The 27,641-nt window shown below is 42.6% G+C and overlaps 1 protein-coding gene across 3 annotated transcripts in view; it reads right to left on the minus strand.

The window, feature by feature from the left end:
* Nucleotides 1-27,641, minus strand: part of LIG1 (DNA ligase 1) — a 389,895-nt gene that overhangs the window by 110,170 nt on the left and 252,084 nt on the right. For all 3 annotated transcript variants that reach the window (XM_069741985.1, XM_069741988.1, XM_069741987.1), the window contains 4 exons: nt 20,429-20,528; nt 18,739-18,824; nt 18,531-18,646; nt 17,879-17,974 (listed from right to left, as the gene is read on the minus strand). In XM_069741985.1, coding sequence (XP_069598086.1) covers nt 17,879-17,974; nt 18,531-18,646; nt 18,739-18,824; nt 20,429-20,528 — 398 coding nt within the window. The remainder of the gene's footprint in view (nt 1-17,878; nt 17,975-18,530; nt 18,647-18,738; nt 18,825-20,428; nt 20,529-27,641) is intronic.

Raw genomic sequence — 27,641 nt, forward strand, 5'->3', positions numbered from 1 at the left:
ATATATACTGCCAGGGGGGAGGGCTTCCTGTTGGCTGGGGATTTATCAGGCTGCCAATTTAGCTTACAAATAATGAGGTAAAAATACTGAGCAAATAACGTGTGAACGAGGTCTAATACAGGAGGAGATGACATACAGGTACATACTATTGACATACAGGTAGATACTATATACAGGAGGAGATGACACACAGATATATAATAATAATAATCTTTATTTTTATATAGCGCTAACATATTCCGCAGCGCTTTACAGTTTGCACACATTATCATCACTGTCCCCGTTGGGGCTCACAATCTAGAATCCCTATCAGTAGGTCTTTGGAATGTGGGAGGAAACCGGAGTGCCCGAATGAAACCCACGCAAACACAGAGAGAGCATACAAACTCTTTGCAGATGTTGTCCTGGGTGGGATTAGAACCCAGGACCCCAGCGCTGCAAGGCTGCCGTGCTAACCACTGCGCCACCGTGCTGTCACACAGGTATATACTATATACAGGAGGAGATGACATACAGGTATATACTATACACAGGAGGAGATGACACACACATATATACTATATACAGGGGAGATGACACACTGGTATATACTATATACAGGGGAGATGACATACAGGTACATACTATATACAGGGAAGATGACAGGTAAATGCAGGGGAGATGACACGCAGGTATATACCATATACAGGGGAGAAGACACACAGGTATATACTATATACAGGAGGAGATGACATACAGGTACATACTATATACAGGGGAGATGACACCAATATATACTATATTCAGGAGGAGATGACATGTATATACTGTATACAGGAGGAGATGACAGGTATATACTATATACAGGGGAGATGACACGTATATACTGTATACAGGAGGAGATGACACAAATATATACAGGAGCAGATGACACGTATATGCTATATACAGGAGGAGATGACACACAGATATATACTATATACAGGAGCAGATGACACAGGTATATACTATATGTAGGAGGAGATGACATACAGGTACATACTATATACAGGAGCAGATGACACAGGTATATACTATATACAGGAGATGACTTACAGGTATATACTATATACAGGAGGAGATGACACAGGTATATACTATATAAAAGAGATGACACATAGGTATATAGAGGAGGAGATGACATACAGCAGGTATATACTATATACAGGGGAGATGACATACAGGTATATACTATATACAGGAGATGACATACAGGTATATACAATATAGGAGGAGATGACATACAGGTATATAGTATATACAGAAGAGATGACATACAGGTATATACAGTACTATATACAGGAGGAGATGACACAGGTATATACAATATACAGGAGGAGATGACATACAGCAGGTATATACTATTTACAGGGTAGATGACATACAGGTATATACTATATACAGGAGATGACATACAGGTGTATACTATATATAAGGGAGATGACAAACATGTATATACTGAGAGGAAAATGAAAAGGTGTGAGTGCAAAATGAGAGGAGTGAGAGAAAAAAGTGGAATGATCGGAAAATGACAGATGTGAGGTCGAAATGACAAGTGTTAGGGCGGAATGAGAGGAGTGAGGGGGAAAATAAGAGGAGTGAGGTGGAAAATGAGAGGTGTAAGGGAGAAAATGAGAGATGTGAGGGGGAAAATGAGAGGCGTGATGGGAAAATAAGAGAAGTGAGGTGCACAGATATTTACTATGCCCAGGCAACGCCGGGCTCTTCAGCTAGTTAGATATAAAGCTGAATGTGTGTGTGTATGTCCGGGATTGGCATCTGCACCGTCGCAGCTACAGCCACAAAATTTTGCACAGTCACACGTCTGGACCCGAAGAGCGTCATAGCCTATGTTGTGAGGTGAAAGTTTAAACCCGGCGTTCCATTTCACCAAACAATTTTGCCCCTATCTACATAATGGGGAAAAATTGAAAGGAAAAGTGTTGGGAGGCAAATTGACAGCTGCCAGATGTGAACAATCGGGACTTAAAGAGTGAGAGCGATGGCGCCAAAGAGTATATACTATACAGTTGCTAAGGTGGGGCCCCGACATGGGATACTCACCACACACGGGGATATGAATACACACACACACAATGCGCCACACACTACCATGTGCTGGAACACATGTACCACCCTCAGCACACATTTCTCCACACATACTCCAACCTCGCCACATAAAAGTTGAAACACAAAAGTCACCGCTCAAAACTCGCCACATGCAAAACTAGGCTCACGCAAAACTCGCCACACGTGCAGAACTCACCTCATGGAAAACTCGCCACACACAAAACAATTGCCACATGCACAAAAGTTGCAACACATGCAAAAGTTGCCTCACACAAAACTTACACATACTCAAAAAGCACCACACATAAAACTCGCCACGCGCAAAACTTGCCATGTGCAAAACTTGCTGCACCCAACTTGCTACACTAACCTGTCACATGCAACTTGACACACAAAAAGTTGCTACACGCACGTCGCCACACAAAACTCATCTCACAAAAGTCGCTACATGCATGTCGCCACACGCAACTCAACACACACAACTTGACACATGAAGCACGCCCTAAAACACACAAGTCTGGTATTATACTTCAAAAATAAAAATCTGATTAATAAGAAGACAAACTACAAGAGCAACAAATGTACCATATAGGAAATACGGCAGCTGTCAGTCACATGACCTGTCTATTATGTGTATGTGTGAGCTAATATATACTGCCAGGGGGGAGGGCTTCCTGTTGGCTGGGGATTTATCAGGCTGCCAATTTAGCTTACAAATACTGAGGTAAAAATACTGACCAAATAACGTGTGAACGCGGTCTAATACAGGAGGAGATGACACACAGATATATACTATATACCGGAGGAGATGACACACAGGTATAAACTATACACAGGGGAGATGACACACAGATATATACTATATACAGGAGAGATGACACAGATATATACTATATACAGGAGAGATGACACAGGTATATTCTATATACAGGAGGAGATGACACACATATATACTATATACAGGGGAGATGACACGTATATACTATATACAGGAGGAGATATACAGGTACATACTATATACAGGGGAGATGACACGTATAGACTATATACAGGGGAGATGACAGGTATATACTATATACAGGGGAGATGACACACAGGTATATACTATATACAGGAGATGACGACACAGGTATATACTATATACAGGAGTAGATGACACACAGGTATATACTATATAGACCTGGGCGTATGGGTGGATGACAAACTCATTCAGTGGCCAATGTCAGGCAGCTGCTACTAAAGCAAATAAAATAATGGGATGCATTAGAAGAGGCATAGATGCTGATCAGGAGAACATAATTTTACTTCTATACAAGTCACTTGTTCGACCACACTTAGAATACCATGTACAGTTCTGGTCTCCAGTGTATAATTAAGACATAGCTGAAGTAGAGCGGGTGCAGAGAAGAGCGACCAAGGTTATTAGAGGACTGGGGGGTCTGCATTACCAAGATAGGTTATTACACTTGGGGCTATTTAGTTTGGAAAAACGAAGACTAAGGGGTGATCTTATTTTAATGTATAAATATATGAGGGGACAGTACAAAGACCTTTCTGATGATCTTATTAATCATAGACCTGAGACAGGGACAAGGGGGCATCCTCTACATCTGGAGGAAAGAAGGTTTAAGCATAATAACAGACGCGGATTCTTTACTGTAAGAGCAGTGAGACTATGGAACTCTCTGCTGTATGATGTTGTAATGAGTGATTCATTACTAAAATTTAAGAGGGGACTGGATACCTTTCTGGAAAAGTATAATGTTACAGGGTATATATACTAGATTCCTTGACAGGGCGTTGATCCAGGGAACTAGTCTGATTGCCGTATGTGGAGTCGGGAAGGAATTTTTTTCCCCAATGTGGAGCTTAGGCTTCTTTCACACTTCAGTTGTTTGGCGTCAGTCACTTCCGACATAGTGACGGATCGACAGATCCGTCACAATTGTTGAGAAAACGGTTCTAACGGGTCCGTTTTTTTGACGGATCCGTTACTTGGGGGTTGTCTGGGAAAATAATCCACTTTTTGAGCATGCGCAATTGAAAAAGCGGATTGGGGCGACGGATCCGCCGAAATGATGGTCGCGATAGGCGGCCATTCTATGGAATGGCGGACGCGATGGATGCGTCGCGATCCGCTATTTCGGCGTTGACAAAAAACGTTATAATGTCCGTCTATGTCTAGATGACGTCCGCCAAATTTCGACGGATCCGTCGCATGGCGGATAGAACGGACGACCATCCGTCACAATCCGTCGCTAATGCAAGTCTATGGGAAAATAACGGATCTGTAAAAAAAAAAGACGGATCTGTTATTTGAGGAAAATGGCGGTTTTAGACTGACGCCAAACAACTGAAGTGTGAAAGAGGCCTTACTCTTTGCCACATGTTTTTTTTTTGCCATCCTCTGGATCAACATGTTAGGGCATGTTAGGTTAGACTATGGGTTGAACTAGCTGGACTTATAGTCTTCCTTCAACCTTAATAATTATGTAACTATGGAGTGGGTGTGGCTAATACACACACATATATATATATACTAGCTGAAGAGCCCGGCGTTGCGTGGGCATAGTAAATATCTGTGGTTAGTTATAGCACCTCTCTTCTCTTATTTTCCCAATCACATCTCTCATTTTCTCCCTCACTCCTCTCATTCCCCCCTAACACTTGTCATTTCGACCTCACATCTGTCATTTTCTGATCACTCCACTATTTTCCCTCACTCCTCATTTTGCACTCACACCTTTTCATTTTCACCTCACACCTCTCATTTTCACCTCAGTATATACATGTTTGTCATCTCCCTTATATATAGTATACACCTGTATGTCATCTCCTGTATATAGTATATACCTGTATGTCATCTCCCCTGTACATAGTATATACCTGCTGTTTGTCATCTCCTCCTGCATATAGTATATACCTGTATGTCATCTTCTATATATAGCATATACCTGTATGTCATCTCCTCCTGTATATAGTATGTACCTGTATGTCATCTCCTCCTGTATATAGTATATACCTGTAGGTCATCTGCTCCTGTATATAGTATATACCTGTATGTCATCTCCTCCTGTATTAGACCTCGTTAACACGTTATTTGCTCAGTATTTTTACCTCAGTATTTGTAAGCTAAATTGGCAGCCTGATAAATCCCCAGCCAACAGGAAGCCCTCCCCCTGGCAGTATATATTAGCTTACACATACACATAATAGACAGGTCATGTGACTGACAGCTGCCATATTTCCTATATGATACATTTGTTGCTCTTGTAGTTTGTCTGTTTATTAATCAGATTTTTATTTTTGAAAGATAATACCAGACTTGTGTGTGTTTTAGGGCGAGTTTCATTTGTCAAGTTGTGTGTGTTGAGTTGCGTGTGGCGACATGCATGTAGCGACTTTTGTGAGATGAGTTTTGTGTGGCAACATGCGTGTTTTGTGTGAGGCAACTTTTGCATGTGTTGCAACTTTTGTGCATGTGGCAATTTTTCCGTGTGTGCAAGTTTTGCATGTGGCGAGTTTTCCATGAGGTGAGTTTTGCACTTGTGGCGAGTTTTGCGTGAGCCTAGTTTTTGGATGTGGCGAGTTTTGCGCATGGTGAGTTTTGAGCGGCGACTTTTGTGTTTCGTCTTTTATGTGGCGAGGTTGGTGTATGTGTGGTGAAATGTGTGCTGAGGGTGGTATATGTGTTCAAGCTCGTGGTAGTGTGTGGCGCATTTTGTGTCTGTGTTCATATCCCCGTGTGTGGTGAGTATCCCATTTCGGGGTCCCACCTTAGCAACTGTACGGTATATACTCTTTGGCGCCATCGCTCTCATTCTTTAAGTCCCCCTTGTTCACATCTGGCAGCTGTCAATTTGCCTCCAACACTTTTCCTTTCACTTTTCCCCATTATGTAGATAGGGGAAAAATAGTTTGGTGAATTGGAAAGCGCGGGGTTAAAATTTCACCTCACACCGTAGCCTATGACACTCTCAGGGTCCAGACGTGTGACTCTGCAAAATTTTGTTTCTGTACCTGCGACGCCTCCAACACTTTTCCTTTCACTTTTTTCCCCATTATGTAGATAGGGGCAAAATTGTTTGGTGAATTGGAACGCGCGGGGTTAAAATTTCACCTCACAACATAGCCTATGACGCTCTCGGGGTCCAGATGTGACTGTGCAAAATTTTGTGGCTGTAGCTGCGACGGTGCAGATGCCAATCCCGGACATACACACATACACACATATTCAGCTTTATATAGTAGACTAGCTGAAGAGCCCGGCGTTGCCTGGGCATAGTAAATATCTGTGGTTAGTTATAGCACCTCACTTCTCTTATTTTCCCATCACGCCTCTCATTTTCCCAATCACATCTTTCATTTTCCCCCTCACACCTCTCATTTTCTCCCTCACTCCTCTCATTCCCCCCTAACACTTGTCATTTCAACCTCACATCTGTCATTTTCTGATCACTCCACTATTTTTCCTCACTTCTCTCATTTTGCACTCACACCTTTTCATTTTCACCTCACACCTCTCATTTTCACCTCATCACCTCAGTATATACATGTTTGTCATCTCCCTTATATATAGTATACATCTGTATGTCATCTCCTGTATATAGTATATACCTGTATGTCATCTCCCCTGTATATAGTATATACCTGCTGTGTGTCATCTCCCCTATATATAGTATATACCTGAATGTCATCTCCTTCTATATATAGTATATACCTGTATGTCATCTCCTCCTGTATATAGTATATACCTGTGTGTCATCTCCCCTGTATATAGTATATATCTGAGTGTCATCTCCTCCTGCATATACTATATACCTGCATGTCATCTTCTATATATAGCATATACCTGTATGTCATCTCCTCCTGTATATAGTATATACCTGTGTGTCATCTCCCCTGTATACAGTATATATCTGAGTGTCATCTCCTCCTGCATATAGTATATACCTGCATGTCATCTTCTATATATAGCATATACCTGTATGTCATCTCCTCCTGTATAGTATATACCTGTATGTCATCTCCTCCTGTATATAGTATATACCTGTGTGTCATCTCTCCTGTATATAGTATATATCTGTGTGTCATCTCCCCTGTATATAGTATATACCTGTGTGTCATCTCCTCCTGTATTAGACCTCGTTCACACGTTATTTGCTCAGTATTTTTACCTCAGTATTTGTAAGCTAAATTGGCAGCCTGATAAATCCCCAGCCAACAGGAAGCCCTCCCCCTGGCAGTATATATTAGCTCACACATACACATAATAGACAGGTCATGTGACTGACAGCTGCCGTATTTCCTATATGGTGCAATTGTTGTAGTTTGTCTGCTTATTAATCAGATTTTTATTTTTGAAGGAGAATACCAGACTTGTGTGTGTTTTAGGGCGAGTTTCGTTTGTCAAGTTGTGTGTGTTGAGTTGCGTGTGGCGACATGCATGTAGCGACTTTTGTGAGATGAGTTTTGTGTAGCAACATGCGTGTAGCAACTTTTTGTGTCGAGTTACATGTGACAGGTTAGTGTAGCAAGTTGTGTGCAGCAAGTTTTGCGCATGGCGAGTTTTGCGCGTTGCGAGTATTATGTGTGGTGCCTTTTGAGTATGTGCAAGTTTTGTGTGAGGCAACTTTTGCATGTGTTGCAACTTTTGTGCATGTGGCAATTTTTCCGCGTGTGCAAGTTTTGCGTGTGGCGAGTATTTCATGAGGAGAATTTTGCACTTGTGGCGAGTGTTGCAAGAGCCTAGTTTTTGCATGTGGCGAGTTCTGCGCGTGGCGAGTTTTGAGTGGCGACTTTTGTGTTTTGACTTTTATGTGGCGAGGTTGGTGTATTTGTGGTGAAATGTGTGCTGAGGGTAATATGTGTTCAAGCACGTGGTAGTGTGTGGCGCATTTTGTGTGTGTTCATATCCCCGTGTGTGGTGAGTATCCCATGTCGAGGCCCCACCTTAGCAACTGTACGGTATATACTCTTTGGCGCCATCGCTCTCATTCTTTAAGTCCCCCTTGTTCACATCTGGCAGCTGTCAATTTGGCTCCTACACTTTTCCTTTCATTTTTTCCCATTATGTAGATAGGGGCAAAATTGTTTGGTGAATTGGAAAGCGCGGGGTTAAAATTTCGCCTCACAATATAGCCTATGACGCTCTCAGGGTCCAGACGTGTGACTGTGCAAAATTTTGTTTCTGTAGCTGCGACGCCTCCAACACTTTTCCTTTCACTTTTTTCCCCATTATGTAGATAGGGGCAAAATTGTTTGGTGAATTGGAAAGCGCGGGGTTAATATTTCACCTCACAACGTAGCCTATGACGCTCTCAGGGTCCAGACGTGTGACTGTGCAAAATTTTGTTGCTGTAGCTGCGACGCTTCCAACACTTTTCCTTTCACTTTTTTTCCCCATTATGTAGATAGGGGCAAAATTGTTTGGTGAATTGGAAAGCGCGGGGTTAAAATTTCACCTCACAACGTAGCCTATGACGCTCTCAGGGTCCAGACGTGTGACTGTGCAAAATTTTGTTGCTGTAGCTGCGACGCTTCCAACACTTTTCCTTTCACTTTTTTCCCCATTATGTAGATAGGGGCAAAATTGTTTGGTGAATTGGAACGCGCGGGGTTAAAATTTCGCCTCACAATATAGCCTATGACGCTCTCGGGGTCCAGACGTGTGACTGTGCAAAATTTTGTGGCTGTAGCTGCGACGGTGCAGATGCCAATCCCGGACATACACACATACACACACACACACATTCAGCTTTATATAGTAGATATAATACCAATCAGCACAGTCCGGCTGCGAAATCGCCCTTCCTACTCTCTGTCAGTGCCCCCTCCAGTCAGTGCTCACACAGGGTTTATGGCTGCGTTACGCTGCAGTGTAACGCAGTTTGTTAACGCTGCTATTACCCTGTGTGACCAACTTTTTACTATTGATGCAGCCTATGCAGCATCAATAGTAAAAAGATCTGTTAAAAATAATTTAAAAAAAATCATGATATACTCACCTTCCGGCGCCTTTCCCGCTCCTCGCGATGCTCAGGGCCATGCATTGCGGTCTCGCGAGATCGCTACGTCATCATCTTGCGAGACGGCAATGCATTCTTGGGACTGGAGCGTCGCGAGGAGCATCGTTAAACGCCTCGCCTGGATCCAGGGGCCGCCAGAAGGTGAGTATATAATTTTTATTTTTTTTTAACAAGGAAATGGTGCCCACATTGCTATATACTGCGTGAGCGGCGTTCTATACTGCGTGAGCGGCGTTCTATACTGCGTGAGCGGCGTTCTATACTGCGTGAGCGGCGTTCTATACTGCGTGAGCGGCGTTCTATACTGCGTGAGCGGCGTTCTATACTGCGTGAGCGGCGTTATATACTGCGTGAGCGGTGTTATATACTGCGTAGGCTGTGCAATATATTACGTGAGCTGTGCTATATACTACGTGAGCTGTGCTATACTACGTAGCTGTGCAATATATTACATGGCTGGGCAATGTACTAAGTGGCTGTGTTATATACTACGTGAGCTGTGCTATATACTACGTAGATGTGCAATTTAAATGGCTGGGCAATATACTACGTGGCTGTGCTATATACTATGTTCTGTGCTATTTACTACGTGGGCTGTGCTATATACGACGTAGCTGTGCAATATATTACGTGGCTGGGCAATATACTACGTGGCTGTTATAAACTGCGTGAGCTGTGCTATATACTACATGGGCTGTGCTATATACCACGCGGCTGTGTTATATACTATGTGGCCTGTGTTATACACTGCGTGGGCTGTGTTATATACTGTGTGGGCTGTGCTATATACATGGCTGGGCAATATACTACGTGGCCTGTGTTATATACGATGTGGGCTGTGCTATAATAACTACGTGGGCTGTGCTATATACTACGTGGGCTGTGCTATATACTACATGGGCTGTGCTATATACTACATGGGCTGTGCTATATACTACGTGGCCTGTGCTATATGCTACGTGGGCTGTGTTCTATGCTACGTGGGCTGTGGTATATTTCTCTGCTGTATCTGTGCATCATGAATCGTGGTGTGTGTTAAAGAGGGGGGCCCACTGAGACTCTCGCCTGGGGCCCTCAAAAACCTGGAGCCGGCCCTGGCTTCACTGATTGTTCGCTGCCGGGCGTGACCAATCAGCAACAGGCCCTCCCGGCCGCAAATTGGCGTGGAATTTGAACCACGCTTCGCTAATTGGTCACGCCCGGCCGGCCAAATCCTGTGTATAAATTGCATTATTCTGAAAACTTCATAAATTAACTACATACATATTCTAGAATACCCGATGCGTTAGAATCGGGCAACCATCTAATTCTCAATAATTTTATTATCAGCACAGAAACTTTTTTTTTTTTTTAACACATCTAATTGCGGGACTTTCATTCCAATATCTATTGATATTGATTAAAATGTTGATTAAAATTTCCTTTTTTGTGGGAAAACCAGATAACTCTTTCACCCTCAGCCTGTTATCACATTCCTCACCAGGCCAAAAATTTACAATTCTGACCAATGTCAATTTATAACGTAATAGCTGTGAAATATTTCAATATCTGAATATTGGCTAACGCTTTGGAAATCTTGCACTTTTCAAGTTTGGAATTTTTTATGCCCTTAAACCAGATATTTATTAAATATTTAGTGTGATATAACTAACATTTACCACATGATTACTTTACATCGGCATCATATTTTAACCCCTTAACCCCCAAGGGTGGTTTGCATGTTAATGACCGGGCCAATTTTTACAATTCTGACCACTGTCCCTTTATGAGGTTATAACTTTGGAACGCTTCAACGTATCCCAGTGATTCTGTTTTCTCGTGACATATCGTACTTCATGATAATGGTAACATTTCTTTGATATTACCTGCGTTTGTGAAATAAAAAACGGAAATTTGGCGAAAATTTTGCAATTTTCCAACTTTGAATTTTTATGCCCTTAAATCAGATATATGTCACACAAAATACTTAATAAGTAACATTTCCCACATGTCTACTTTACATCAGCACAATTTTGGAAACAAATTTTTTTTTTGTGAGGGAGTTATAAGGGTTAAAAGATGAACAGCAATTTCTCATTTTTACAACACCATTTTTTTTAGGGACCACATCACATTTGAAGTCACATATTTTCTATATGATAGAAAATACCCAAGTGTGACACCATTCTAAAAACTGCACCCCTCAAGGTTCTCAAAACCACATTGAAGAAGTTCATTAACCCTTCAGGTGTTTCACAGGAAGCTTTGGAATGTTTAAAAAAAAAAAAAAATGAACACAACTTTTTTTCACAAAAAATTTACTTCAGCTCCAATTTGTTTTATTTTACCAAGGGTAACAGGAGAAATTGGACCCCAAAAGTTGTTGTAAAATTTGTCCTGAGTGCGCTGATACCCCATATGTGGGGGTAAACCATGGGCGCATGGCAGAGCTCAGAAGGAAAGGAGCGCCGTTTGACTTTTCAATGCAAAAATTACTGGAATTGAGATAGGACGACATGTCGCGTTTGGAGAGCGCCTGATGTGCCTAAACCCCCCACAAGTGACACCATTTTGGAAAGTAGACCCCTTAAGGAACTTATCTAGATGTGTGGCGAACACTTTTACCTACCAAGTGCTTCACAGAAGTTTATAATGTAGAGCCGTAAAAATAAAAAATCATATTTTTTCACAAAAATGATCTTTTCGCCCCCAATTTTTTATTTTCCCAAAGGTAACATAAGAAACTGGACCCCAAAAGTTGTTGAGCAAATTGGCCTGAGTACGCTGATAGCCCATATGTGGGTGTAAACAACTGTTTGGGCGCATGGCAGAGCTCGGAAGGGAAGGGGCGCAGTTTGACTTTTCAATGCAAAATTGACTGGAATTGAGTTAGGACACCATGTCACGTTTGGAGAGTCCCTGATGGGCCTAAACATTGAAAACCCCCACAAGTGACCCCATATTGGAAACTAGACCTCCCAAGGAACTTATCTAGATGAGTTGTGAGAACTTTGAACCTCCAAGTGTTTGACTACAGTTAATAATGCAGAGCCGTGAAAATAAAAATTCTATTTTTTTTTTTTTCAACAAAAATAATTTTTTAGCCTTAAATTTTATATTTTTCTTAAGGGTAACCGGAGAAATTGGACCCCAAAATTTGTTGTCCAATTTGTCCTGAGTACGCTGATACCCCATATGTGGGGGGAACCACCGTTTGGGCGCATGGCAGAGCTCGGAAGGGAAGGAGCGTCATTTGGAATGCAGACTTGGATTGGTCTGCAGGCGTCACATTGCGTTTGCAGAGCCCCTGATGTACCTAAACAGTAGAAACTCCCCACAAATGACCCCATATTGGAAACTAGACCCCCCCAAGGAACTTATCTAGATGTGTTGTGAGAACTTTGAACCCCCAAGTGTTTCACTACAGTTTATAACGCATAGCCGTGAAAATAAAAAATCATTTTTTTTTTCCACACAAATTTTTTAGCCCCCAGTTTTGCATTTTCCCAAGGGTAACAGGAGACATTGGACCCCAAAAGTTGTTGTCCAATTTGTCCTGAGTACGCTGATACTCCATATGTTGGGGTAAACCCGTTTGGGCGCACGGGAGAACTCGGAAGGGAAGGAGCACTGTTTTACTTGTTCAATGCAGAATTGGCTGGAATTGAGATCGGACGCCATGTCGCGTTTGGAGAGCCCCGGATGTGCCTAAACAGTGGAAACCCCCCAATTATAAGTGAAACCCTAATCCAAACACACCCCTAACCCTAATTCCAACAGTAACCCTAACCACACCTCTAACCCTGACACACCCCTAACCCTAATCCCAACTGTAAATGTAATCCAAACCCTAACTTTAGCCCCAACCCTAAACCTAACAGGAAAATGGAAATACATTTTTTTTAAATTTATTATTTTTCCCTAACTAAGGTTGTAAGAAAGGGGGGATTGATTTACTTTTATAGTGGGTTTTTTAGCTAATTTTTTATGATTGGCAGCCGTCACACACTAAAAGACACTTTTTATTGCAAAAAATAGCTTTTGCATCTCCACATTTTGAGAGCTATAATTTTTCCATATTTTGGTCCACTGATTAATGTGAGGTCTTATTTTTTTGCGAGACAAGTTGACATATTTATTGGTAACATTTTCGGGCACGTGACATTTTTTGATCGCTTTTTATTCTGATTTTTGTGAGGCAGAATGAACAAAAACCAGCTATTCATGAATTTCTTTTGCAAGGGGCGCTTATATCGTCCCACGTTTGATAATATTGGTAAAGCAGTTTTATTCTTCGGGTCAGAACGATTACAGCGATACCTCATTTATATCATTTTTTATGTTTTGGTGCTTTTATATGATAAAAACTATTTTATAAAAAAAAATATATTTTTGCATCGCTTTATTCTGAGGACTATAACCTTATTATATTTTCGCTGATGATGCTGTATGGCGACTCGTTTTTTGCAGGACAAGATGACGTTTTCAGCGGTACCATGGTTATTTATATCCGTCTTTTTGATCGCGTGTTATTCCACTTTTTGTTTGGCTGTATTGATACTAAAGCGTCGTTTTTTGCCTCTTTTTTTTTACGGTGTTCACTGAAGGGGTTAATTAGTGGGACAGTTTTATAGGTCGGGTAGTTACGGACGCGGCGATACTAAATGTGTACTTTTATGGTTTTGTTTCTTATTTAGATAAGGAAATGTATTTATTGGAACAATATTTTTTTTTCTTTATGAATTTTTTTTTTTTTTTACACATGTAAATATTTTTTTTAAACTTATTTTTACATTGCCCGGGGGGGAATCACACTATAGTGACTGATTGCTGATCTGACACTTTGCAATGCACTGTGTTAGATCAGCGATCTGACAGGCACTGCAGGGAGGCTTCCCGGCGCTTGCTCTGAGCAGGAGCTTGAAAGCCACCTGCAGGACCCAGGAGGCCCCCGTGGCCATTTTTGATCCGGGCCTGCAGGGAGGAGGAGGTAGGAGACCCTCGAAGCAATGCGATCACATCGCGTTGCTCTGAGGGTCTCAGGGAAGCACGCAGGGAGCCCCCTCCCTGCTCGATGCTTCCCTATGCCGCCAGAACGCTCTGATCATGTTTGATCGCAGTGTTCCGGGGATTAATGTGCCAGATGTCAGCTGCGATAGTTAGCTGATACCTGGCCACGCTCCCCCCGTGAGCGCGGCTGATCGCGCTGGACGTACTATCCCGTCACAGGGAATTAAGTCCCAGGTCACCTCGACTGGATAGTACGTCGAATGGGATTAAGGGGTTAAACAATTTTGTTAGGAAGTTATAAGGGTTAAAAGTTTATAAGCAAATTCTAATTTTTCCAACAACAAAATTTACAAAACTTTTTTTTTTTTTTCATTTAAAGGACCACATCACATTGAAAAGAATGAATGGCCCATATGGCAGAAAATACCCAAAAAGTGACACGATTGTAAAAAAACGTAAACTTCAAAGTGCTCAAAACCACATTCAAGAAATGTATTAACCCTTCAGGTGCTTCACAGGAATTATAGCAATGTGGAAATGAAAATTAACATTTGACTTAATTTAACTAATAATTACATTTTTATCACTAAAATACTGTTTTAGTCCCAGATTTTTTCAGTTTCACAAAGGAATATGGGTAAAAAAAAAAATCTCTGTAATTTTGTTAAAGAATTTCTCCTGAAAGTGTAACTACCCCATATAAGGCTGCACATTACTGTTTGGCCACACGGCAGGGCTCGGGAGGGATGGAGCGCTATTTGACTTTTGCGGCACATATATTTCTACAATAGTTTGCAGAGTCCCATTTGCAGAGTCCCTGAGGGCCTAAGGCTGGATTCACATTGCATTGTGCAGTCCGTTCAACGCATACGTTAAACGGACTGCGTTAACGCAAGTGCCGAAAAAGATCGCGTTTATGCTAGCGGTGACGGACCCGAAAACGCTGCAGACTGCGTCCGAGGGTCCGTCACAGAATGACGGCACATCGCTAGCGCATGCCGATTATGACATGCGTTAGCGATGCGCTACATAACGGCAGTTTATGGGTGCGCTAACGCATCCGTTACATAGCGTTAGTGCTGCTGTGTAACGGATGCCATCAGCGCATTGCCATTAATGCAATGTGAACCCAGCCTAAACAGTGTAAACCCATCTCAAGTGACCAGTTATTGGAATTTACACCATTCTGTGAATTTATCTATGGGTGTAGCCACAATTCTTCTGAGAGCTATAATTTTTCCGCTGATGGAGCTGTGGATCGGCTTGTTTTTTTGCGGGACAAGGTGATGTTTTCGGAGATACCTTTTTTATATACATTAAAAGGTCAAATCGCAATTTATTCCCCTTTTTGTTCAGTGTAATAATGAAAAAGCATTTTTTTTTTTTTTTAACATGTTCACTGAAGGGGTTAAACTTGTGAGTTTTATAGGTCAGGTTGTTCCAGACACAGATACAAAATATCTATACTTTTTGATTTTACAGTAATATATGTATTTATTGGATTAATATTTTTTATTTGTTTATTTTGTGATTTTATTTAACCCCTTAACCACCGATACTCCTTTTAACAGCGGTAGTTAAGGGTACTTATTCCTCAGCGCTGCTTTTTAACAGGTTTTGAGCACCTTGAGAGGTGTTTTTAGAATGGTGTCACTTTTGGGTACTTCCTGTCTTATAGACCCCTCAAAGTCACTTCAAATGTGATGTGGTCCCTAAAAAAAATAATTTTGCTAATTTTGTTGGAAAAATGAGAAAATCGCTGGTCATTTTTAACCCTTTATAACAGCCTAACAAAAAAAATACGTTTCCAAAATTGTGCTGATGTAAAGTAGACATGTGGGAAATGTTATTTATGAGCTATTTTGTGTGATGTGACTGATTTAAGGGCACAAAAATTAAAAGTTTGAAAATTGCAAAAATGATCAATATTTTTGCCAAATTTCATCTTTTCTTTTATAAATAAACAGGTCATAGCGAAGAAATTTTACCATTACTATGAAGTACAACGGGTCACGAAAAAAAATCTCAGACTCAGTGGGATCCATTGAAGCGTTCCAGAGTTATTATCACATAAATTGACAGTGGTTAGAATTGCAAAAATTGGCCTGGTTATTAAGGTCAAAATTGGCTCAGTCACTAAGGGGGTTAAAATATTTTTACAAGTTATGTAAATGTTTATTAACTTTTTTTAAAACTTGTCCCAGTATGTGACATCAACTTTCCGTGCCCTGCGTTGTGCCAATCGGAGCAGACGGGGAGCTCTGCCACTCTGCAAACAGATCGAGGTCACTGTCGCTATTGACAGCGATATCAAAGGGGTTTAACTCCCGTGACCGACGCTAGCAGAGATCATGGGCATTGCCACAGGATGTCAGCTCTCATAGTGATGACACCTGCTTTTAAAGAGTGAGCCCGCGCTATAGGCACGCCGTACAGCACTTTTTCGGGAACACACCTCCCACAGCGCTGTATATGTATGGCGGATGTCGTAAAGGGGCTAAGCAATAAAATGAACATTAGTATGGTTTATTATAAAAAATAAAATGTTTTTATTATTACGTTATAAATATTGAGCAGAATTTATCTCATTCTATTGGTTCCGCTCTCCACACCAGTCACAGAAGCTCAAGTGAGAAAATGGATTGCTCACTCCTGATCTAGACACATAAATCATGGATTTCCAGAAGAGATACGTGTGCATATTTACATCAGAAAGGAGAAGAATTCCTGGTAGACTGAACCAGAATTACCTTCAGGGTATGTGCACACGTCAGGATTTCTTGCAGAAATTTCCTGAAGAAAACCGGAAATTTTCTGCAAGTAATCCGCAATTTTTTTTTTGCGTTTTTTTTAGCATTTTGCAAGCGTAATTAGCTTGCAGAATGCTAAAGTTTTCCAAACGATCTGTAGCATCGCTTGGAAAACTGACTGACAGGTTGGTCACACTTGTCAAACATAGTGTTTGACAAGTGTGACCAACTTTTTACTATAGATGCTGTCTATGCAGCATCTATAGTAAAAAATAGAATGTTTAAAAATAATTAAAAAAAAATAAAAAAAAATGGTTATACTCACCTGCAGACAGCCGATCTCCTCAGCGGCGTCCGTTCCTATAGATGGTGTGTGTGTGCAGGACCTTCGATGACGTCGCGGTCACGCGACCAATCACAGGACCGCGACGTCATCGCAGGTCCTTCACACAGACCATCTATAGGAACAGAAGCGGCAGCATGCAGCGCAGAGAGGCGGGAAGACTCCAGGGCCATCGAAGGTGAGTATATGACTATTTTTTATTTTAATTTTTTTTTTTTTTTTACTAATTATATGGTGCCCAGTCCGTGGAGGAGAGTCTCCTCTCCTCCACCCTGGGTACCAACCGCACATAATCTGCTTACTTCCCGAATGGTGTGCACAGCCCCATGCGGAAAGTAAGCAGATCAATGCATTCCTAGGTGTGCGGAATCCCCGCAATTCCGCATTTTTAATGAACATGTTGCTTTTTTTTCCGCAATGTGATTTTTTCGCGGAAAAAAAAAGCAACATTTGCACTAGAAATGCGGAATACACTGTAATTAATAGGAGGCATATGTAAGCGTTTTTTTTCGCGTTTTAATCACGTTTTTATAGCGAAAAAACGTGGAAAAAAAACGCGAAAAATACTGAACGTGTGCACATGGCCTCATGTCTGTGGCCGACAAACAGTACAAAAGAACCTAGAAAATAAAAGCTAGAACAGAGGGATGGAGAGGAGCAAGTGGGATGAAATCAATTACCTGTGGAATCCTGCCAACTATATCCGGATATTTAGTGGTGTTATTTTCTTGGTTCCTGCTGTAGACATGAACTTCCCCATTCTCCAGTATATGGATCTATGAAGGGGAGATTGATACGTTAAATATTTAATGTATTTAGCTGCTGTGAAATGTTCATTCATTTGCCTATGGCTACATATGCATATCTGTTGCAGTCCTTACATCCATCACAAATGGACAGATCTTCTCACACAAGTTATCCACTTTTCATGTTTTTTCTGAGTTCTTAAAGACTAAAGGAGGGTCACCTGTCGCAACTTCAAAATAGGCGAGATAAAAACTGATGAAAATCTAACATAAAAAAGCCTTCAGATTTTAATTTTATTTTTTTACGGATCCCCCATAGCCAATGACATGTTTGAAAACTTATGATATTAATAATTATAATTGAATTTCTATAGCGCCAACATATAATCCGCAAAAAAACTCATAACAGGATTGTAACATGTACTGATTTTAGTAGCACAGACACATGAAATCGTTGAAGTGGATGTGTTCCATTAGATTCTTTGAATCAGCAAGCTGCTTATTTTACAGCTCATTGATGAGGAAAACAGATGTGTCAACATATCTTAACATGTTGCTAGATTTTTTTTTAAACTGATAGGAATACCTGGGCACGCTCTCCATCGTACTTGTATTCACAGGTAAATGCAGCTTCTTCAAACCTTTTTAAAACTTCACCAACACCCTTGGTAGGGTGTGCCAACATGGGCTTTAAAGGCACCCCTTAAACAAAGAGGACAGAGGTGATTTAATAACTTCTCATTGGAAAAACATTCAATTGCAAGAGAATATTCTAAAAAAAGAATGATTATTACCTGGAGTAAGTTTACAGTGTTGAGGAAGCTCCTTAATGCCATGCTTCAGTAGGGTAGGAATAACCAGATCATAGTTTGGCAACTCACTAACAAAGAAAAAGAGGTGCAGAGACGGTCATAGCAATAAACATTAAACAAAAGTCATGTAACTTTCATAGTGTACTCAATCAAATTCTATGACAAGAACTAATGGTGGCCATCTTTGGAATTCACCATACAAAAAAATAGACCAGTATTGCCTGACCCCAGTGCATGCGTGCAGCCATCGTCATTGTATGTGTGCAGCCATCGTCACTGTATGCGTGCGGCTATCGTCACTGTATGGGTGCGGCTATCTTCATTGTATGCGTGCGGCTATCGTCACTGTATGCGTGTAGCTATCGTCATTGTATGCGTGCGGCCATAGTCATTCATTGTATGCATGCGGCCATAGTCATTGTATGCGTGCGGCTATCGTCATTGTATGCGTGCGGCTATGGTCATTGTATGCGTGCGGCTATAGTCATTGTATGCGTGCGGCTATCGTCATTGTATGCGTGCGGCTATCGTCATTGTATGCGTGCGGCCATAGTCATTCATTGTATGCGTGCGGCCATAGTCATTGTATGCGTGCGGCTATCGTCATTGTATGCGTGCGGCTATCGTCATTGTATGCGTGCGGCTATCGTCATTGTATGCGTGCGGCTATCGTCATTGCATGCGTGCGGCTATCGTCATTGTATGCGTGCGGCTATCGTCATTGTATGCGTGCGGCTATCATCATTGCATGCGTGCGGCTATCGTCATTGCATGCATGCGGCTATCGTCACTGTATGCGTGCGGCTATCGTCACTGTATGCGTGCGGCTATCGTCATTGTGTGCGTGCGGCTATCGTCCTTGTATGCGTGCGGCTATCGTCATCGTATGCGTGCAGCTATCGTCATCGTATGCGTGCGGCTATCGTCATCGTATGCGTGCGGCTATCGTCATCGTATGCGTGCGGCTATCGTCATCGTATGCGTGCGGCTATCGTCATCGTATGCCTGCGGCTATCGTCATCGCATGCCTGCGGCTATCGTCATCGTATGCCTGCGGCTATCGTCATCGTATGCCTGCGGCTATCGTCATTGTATGCGTGCGGCTAACTTCACTGTATGCCTGCGGCTATCGTCATTGTATGCGTGCGGCTATCTTCACTGTATGCGTGCGGCTATCTTCACTGTATGAGTGCGGCTATCTTCATTATATTTGTACAGGGCTATTCTAGCAACTCCCAAACTATAACAGAGATGGCCTCATGCATGGTCTCCGTCATTCTGGAGTGCAGGATTACAACCTAACAGACATTAATGTAATACTTTTAATACGTTACAAAATGTGTTAGGTGCTAATATCCCTTTATGCATTATTAGGGAGGTTAGGATTGGATCAATGTGATAGTATAGACCTCAAATCAGAGATGGTTGGGTATTCCTGGTCTAAGACATGGCTTGCGAGCTCGTCACAAATGCGTCAGCTGCACACATCGGTAACTTACTAAAATACATCCGTCACGAGCCTATAGACAGTTTGGCTGAGTGAGCATTGCCACCCCAAAATATTCAATACAATTCTTTAAGACAAATCAGATATTATAAAATCAGCATATTTGTTTTATTTTACATCTTTATTTGCTTTACATTATAAGTGCAATGTACAGAAGAAGCTCACCAGTATGTCTGCTTCAAAATCATGGCGTTCTCTTCAATCCAAGCTTTTTTGGCATCTGTACTCATTCCTTTTGAAGCATCTAATACTCCATCTGGAAACGCTGAAGAAGAGAGTCTAAATATAAACTTTTGTTGTGCTTATTTTCTGCCCCTCTAGGTTTCAAAATTATGGCTGTGCATGGGAGAAAACCCCCTATATATGGATATGTTCTTGTCCCCACAGGTCATCTGTGAATTGGTTCAGGATGACCATAAAATGGTTGTTTCGGCCCTTATAAAACTGAAGGAGCGCACTTCCACCTATGATCGTATAACATAAGAACAAACACTTTTGCACACCATTTAACCCCTCTAACAAATTAGAAGTCATACACCTGAGAATACACCTGAGTATACAGATGTTGTACAATAAGAATCACAGTCAACCAATGCTTTACATCAGTGTTTCCCAAACTCCAGTCCCCAACAAATCAGGTTTTCCCTTAAGGCTAAGTGCACACGCTGCAGAATTGCGGAAGAAATTTCCGCAGCAATTCTGCAACTCCTGCCACGGGTATATCGCATGCGGAATTGGCATGCGTTTTCCCGCTAAACACCAGAGACAGTTCTCCACACAGCCTGCAGATCTAATGCACTAGCTCCAACTGTGGTTCTTAGGGCAAAATTCTAAATCACCTTGACAATGACTATCCAAAACGTGAACACCGTTTTAAAGGGGTTGTCAACTACTAGGACGTCTTCTCAAACTTTTAATAAAAAAAACCAGAAAGGTTAATAAAAACCAGCACTGTCAAAAACAGGCACGAAACATACTCCAGAAAGGATATAAACACAAGGAAGGAAGGAGTACCAAACTACCCATAAATAAAATCTATTATTTATTGGTAATAAATATAAAAACGTATAGCATCAAAATACAAAATAATATAAATCAAAAGTATACCATGGACAAAGATTAAAAAGTGAAGGAAACAGACAGAAATCAACCAGGTTGCATAATGTAAACAGGACCAAAGAGAAGTAACATCTATAATATAACGCTGGGAGCGTCACTCTGTCCGAAGCCTTTATAGACTGCGCAAGCGCCGGCGCAGTCTGGGCGTCACAGAGTGACACTCCCAGGAGATCGCGGTATGCGTAAACAATGAACACACACCGTGATCTCTAACAGAGAAGCAGGGACCGCCAGGAGGGTAAGTATGAGCTATATTCAAATGACTTTCGATTAACCTCTGCACTAATCCGTACCTCCCACTCCCGACTCCAAGACTTCTCCCGTGCTGCGCAAATTAAATTCACCTGGCCCCGTTCCACCGCTGCGCGCCGCCATCTTCTTGGTCCTCTGGCTGTGACTGGTCAGTCAGAGGGCGGCGCCGGCGCACATTAAGCGCGTCATCGCGCCCTCTGAACTGAAGGTCACAGGCCGAGGACCGGGAAGATGGCGGCGCGCAGCGGTGGAACAGGGCCAGGTGAATATAATAATAATAATAATCTTTATTTATATAGCGCCAACATATTCCGCAGCGCTTTACAGTTTAACAGTTTCAAACACAAAAGTCATAAGTAACAACGTTAACAATACAATAATTAAAGCAAAATAAGACGCCCCTGCTCGTGAGAGCTTACAATCTACAATGAGGTAGGGGAGATGCAAAGTACAGGTGTGTATTTACAATGATGTATTTACAATCATGGTCCAGCCATCTATATAAATAATGATTATTATTATTATTATATTCACCTGGCCCCGTTCCACCGCTGCTCGCCGCCATCTTCCCGGTCCTCGGCCTGTGACCTTCAGTTCAGAGGGCGCGATGACGCGCTTAATTCGCGCCGGCGCTGCCCTCTGACTGACCAGTCACAGCCAGAGGACCAAGAAGATGGCGGCGCGCAGCGGTGGAACGGGGCCAGGTGAATATAGTAAGTGCTGGGGGGCCTGAGCTGGCGGCGATACCGGCACCTGACCCCCACAGCGCGCCGGTGTCCCCGACTGCTCAGGCCCCCCAGCACTCGGCGCACAGCGACCATAGGCGAGTATGGTATTTTTTTTTTAATATTGCAGCAGCAGCATACGGGGCATATACAATGGAGCATCTTATGGGGCCATAAACCATAATGGAGCATCTTATGGGGCCATAAACCATAATGGAGCAGTGTACGGGGGCATATAGTATGGAGCATCTTATGGGGGCCATAAACCTTTATGGAAAAGCGTACGGGGCATACACTATGGAGCATCTTATGGGGGCCATAAACCATAATGGAGCAGTGTACGGGGGCATATACCATGGAGCATCTTATGGGGGCCATAAACCTTTATGGAACAGCGTACGGGGGCATATACTATGGAGCATCTTATGGGGGCCATAAACCTTTATGGAGCAGTGTACGGGGCATATCCTATGGAGCATTTTATGGGGGCCATAAACCTTTATGGAGCAACGTATGGGGCATATGGATGGGAGCAGCAAATTAAAGAACGGTGGCACAGGATGGGAGCAGCACATGACAGAACGGGGGTGCAGGATGGGAGCAGCACATGACAGAATAGGGCAGCACATGACAGAACGGGGGCGCAGGATGGGAGCAGCACATGTCAGAATAGGGGCGCAGGATGGGAGCAGCACATGACAGGATGGGGACGCAGGATGGGAGCAGCACATGACAGGATGGGGACGCAGGATGGGAGCAGCACATGTCAGAATGGGGGCGCAGGATGGGAGCGCACATGTCAGAATGGGGGCGCAGGATGGGAGCAGCACATGACAGGATGGGGACGCAGGATGGGAGCAGCACATGACAGGATGGGGACGCAGGATGGGTGCAGCACATGTCAGAATGGAGGCGCAGGATGGGAGCAGCACATGTCAGAATGGGGGCGCAGGATGGGAGCAGCACATGTCAGAATGGGGGCGCAGGATGGGAGCAGCACATGACAGGATGGGGACGCAGGATGGGAGCAGCACATGACAGGATGGGGCGCAGGATGGAGCAGCACATACCAGGATGGAGACCATATACCAATATAAATGCTCGCCACCCGGGCGTAGAACGGGTTCAATAGCTAGTTATATATATTCCAACATCTATCACTGGTTACAGGGAAAGATCTAGGGTAAAAGTCACATAGATCACCACAATTGTGGCCAAAAGCAGGGTATCCAGAACCCAGTGTGATATGTGTCAATATGAGCAATAGTGTCTCATCCAAATAGGTCCGTGCACGTGGTTGAACGCAGCCCCAACGCGCGTTTCATGTGGGCTTCCTCAGGGGGCCGACTGAGGAAGCCCACGCGAAACGCGCGTTGGGGCTGCGTTCAACCACGTGCACGGACCTATTTGGGTGAGACACTATTGCTCATATTGACACATATCACACTGAGTTCTGGATACCCTGCTTTGGGCCACAATTGTGGTGATCTATGTGACACTTACCCTAGATCTTTCCCTGTAACCGGTAATAGATGTTGGAATATATATAATGTTACTTCTCTTTGGTCCTGTTTACATTATGCAACCTGGTTGATTTCTGTCTGTGTCCTTCACTTTTTAATCTGTTTGTCCATGGTATACTTTTGATTTTTATTATTTTGTATTTTGATGCTATACGTTTTTATATTTATTACAAATAAATACTAGATTTTATTTATGGGTAGTTTGGAACTCCTTCCTTCCTTGTGTTTATGTCTTCTCAAACTTTATGTTCCCCCAATAAAATATCACTTCTACTCACCTCAGACATATCGCATACAGTGAAGAAAATAAGTATGTGATCCCTTGCTGATTTTGAAAGTTTGACCACTGACAAAGACATGAACAGTCCATAATTTTAAGGGTAGGTTAATTTTGACATTGAGAGATAGAACATCAAAAATAAAATCCAGAAAATCACATTGTATAAATTAGATAAATGTATTTGCATTTTGCAGTAAGAAATAAGTATTTGATCCCCTACCAACCATTAAGGCTATGTGCACACGCAGATTTTGCTGCGAATCCGCAGCAATTTTCTATGAGTTTACAGTACCATGTAAATGTATGAAAAACAAAATCCGCACTGCACATGCTGTGGAAAAAAATGCGCGGAAAGACAGCGGTGTGTTTTCCGCAGCATGTCAATTCTTTGTGCGTATTCCGCAGCGGTTTACACCTGCTCCTCAATAGGAATCTGCAGGTAGAATCTGCACAAAAACCACAAAAAACCCGTGGTAAATCAGCGGGTAATCCGCAGGGCAGTTTACCTGCGTATTTTGCAAAAACTGTGCAGAAAAATATGCACACCAATCCGCAACGTGTGCACATAGTGTAAAAGTTCTGGCTCCTACAGACCAGTTAGACGCTCCTAATCAACTCGTTACCTGCATTAAAGACAGCTGTCTTATATAGTCACCTTTATAAAAAGACTCCTGTCCACAAACTCAATCAATCAGACTCTAACGTCTACAACATAGGCAAGACCAAAGAGCTTTCTAATGATGTCAGGGACAAGATCATAGACCTGCACAAAGCAGGAATGGGCTACAAAACCATAAGTAATATGCTGGGTGAGAAAGAACCAACTGTTAGTGCAATAGTAAGAAAATAGAAAAAATACAAAATTAATGTCAATCCACATCGATCTAGAGCACCATGCAAAATCTCACCTCGTGGGGTATCCTTGTTCATGAGGAATGCGAAAGAACAGCATAAAACTAAATGGGGAAAACTTGTTAATAATCTCATGGCAGCTGGGACCACAGTCACCAAGAAAACCATTGGTAACATTACGAGATAAAGGTTTAAAATCCTGCAGTGCCCACAAGGTCCCCCTGCTCAAAAAGGCACATGTGCAGGCCCGTCTGAAGTTTGCCAACGGAAACCTGGATGATTCTGTGAGTGACTGGGAGAAGGTGTTGTGGTCAGATGAGACAAAAATTGAGCTCTTTGGCATTCCTCTGTGTTTGGAGGAAGAGAAATGCTGCCTATGATCCAAAGAACACCATCCACACTGCCAAGCATGGAGATGGAAACATTATGTTTTGGGGGAGTTTCTCTGCTAAGGGCACAGGACTACTTCACCACATCAATGGGAGAATGGATGGAGCCATGTACCGTAAAATCCTGAGTGACAACCTCCTTCCCTCTGCCAGGACATTAAAAATGGGTTGTGGCTGGGTCGTCCAACAAGACAATGACCTAAAACATACAGCCAAGGCAACAAAGGAGTGGCAAAAAGAAGCACATTAAGTGGCCTAGCCAGTCTCCAGACCTTAATCCCATAGAAAACTTATGGAGGGAGGTGAAGCTCTGAGTTGCCAAGCAACGGCCTCAAAATCTTAATGATTTAGAGATGATCTGCAAAGAAGAGTGGACCAAAATTCCTCCTGACATGTGCGCAAACCTCATCATCAACAACAAAAAATGTCTGATTCCTGTGCTTGCCAACAATGGTTTTGCCACCAAGTATTAACTCTTGTTTGCCAGAGGAATCAAATACCATACTTATTTCTCACTGCTAAATGCAAATACATTTATATAATTTACACAATGTGATTTTCTGGATTTCATTTTTGATATTCTATCTCTCAATGTTAAAATTAACCTACCCTTAAAATTATAGACTGTTCATGTCTTTGTGAGTGGGCAAACTTACAAAATCAGCAAGGGATCAAATACTTATTTCCTTCACTGTACATTCGAAGGAGAGAAAGCAGCATCTCTGACTTCCTCCAATGTATGCGATTTGTCTAAAGGTTGGGAGAGTAAAGCAGCCGCTGATTGGTCGCAGAGATCACGTGACAGTGACAATTCCCAGGAGAGCCAGTGCCAAAATCGCTTGAACAGCGTCGGCACTGTAGTAGAGGATAAGCATTATTTTGTAATTTGATTGTACAAGTAGTGGACTCCCAAAAATATTGGGTAGTTAACTAGAGGTGTATAAAAGTGCTTCTCACTAAATTAGAATATCACAAAATTAATTTATTTCAGTTATTCGATACAAAAAGAGAAACTCATTATATAGAGTCATTACAAACAGAGTGATCTACTTCAAGTGTTTAAGAAAGAAATAAGTGGGCACCACCATAGATAAACCAAATACCAGGGGGTGCTACTAACGCGCCTAAGACATAGAATGCACAGAAAAAGAAGAAGCGCAAATAACGTGCACACACAACCCATAAATAGTGACAAGAGGAATTTTTGGCTCTTACCGTAAGATCTCTTTCTTGGAGCCTTCATTGGGGGACACAGGTAACCATGGGTGTATGCTGCCGCTAGGAGGTTGACACTATGCAAATAAAGAAAAGTAACTCCTCCCCGGCAGTATACACCCTCCAACAGGCACCAGACAACTCAGTTGGTGCAAAAGCAGTAGTAGGAACAAGTATAAACAACTCAACCTATGTACCAACCCACATCAACGGCACGTTGGCCAAAACGGTACAACATAAAGGGAGGGTGCTGTGTCCCCCAATGAAGGCTCCAAGAAAGATTTTACGTTAAGAACCAAAAATCCCTCTTTCTTTCTCGCTTCATTTGGGGACACAGGTAACCATGGGACGTCCAAAAGCAGTCCCCAGGGCGGGATAATAACAGAGAACTAGGTCGGCCGGTGCGAAACCGCCGCCTGCAGTATCTTCCTACCCTGGCCTGCTTCCCCAGAAGCCTGAGGGTGCACCTTGTAGAATTTCCTACCCAGGCCTGCATCCGCAGAAGCCCGAGTGTGCACCTTGTAGAACTTCACAAAGGTGTGGATGGACGACCAAGTTGCGGCCTTGCAAACCTGCGAGGCCGTAGCTTGGTGACGAACAGCCCAAGAAGCTCCCACAGCCTGGGCAGAGTGAGCCCTCACCCCTGGGGGAGGCTATTTGTCTTGAACACAGTATGCCTCCAGGACCGCCGAACGGATCCACCGAGCAAATGTGGACTTAGAGGCGGGGAGCCCCTTCTGATGACCTTCTGAGATGACAGAGTCGGACTGACGAAAAGGAGCAGTTCTGACAAGGTAGACTCAGATAGCCCTGACCACATCCAAATTGTGGAAAGGCTTCTCCAAAAGATTAACTGGGGAAGGGCACAAAGAAGGAAGGACGATGTCTTCATTGATGTGAAAAGACTAAACCATCTTTGGCAGTAAAGGAGGGACAGGCCGAAGGACAACTTTGTCCTGATGAAAGACCAGAAAGGAAGAACGACAGGACGCCGCCAACTCGGAAAGTCTCCTGATCGAGGTG

The sequence above is a fragment of the Ranitomeya imitator genome, chromosome 10 (genome assembly GCF_032444005.1).
Source record: "Ranitomeya imitator isolate aRanImi1 chromosome 10, aRanImi1.pri, whole genome shotgun sequence".
Classification (NCBI taxonomy): domain Eukaryota; kingdom Metazoa; phylum Chordata; class Amphibia; order Anura; family Dendrobatidae; genus Ranitomeya; species Ranitomeya imitator.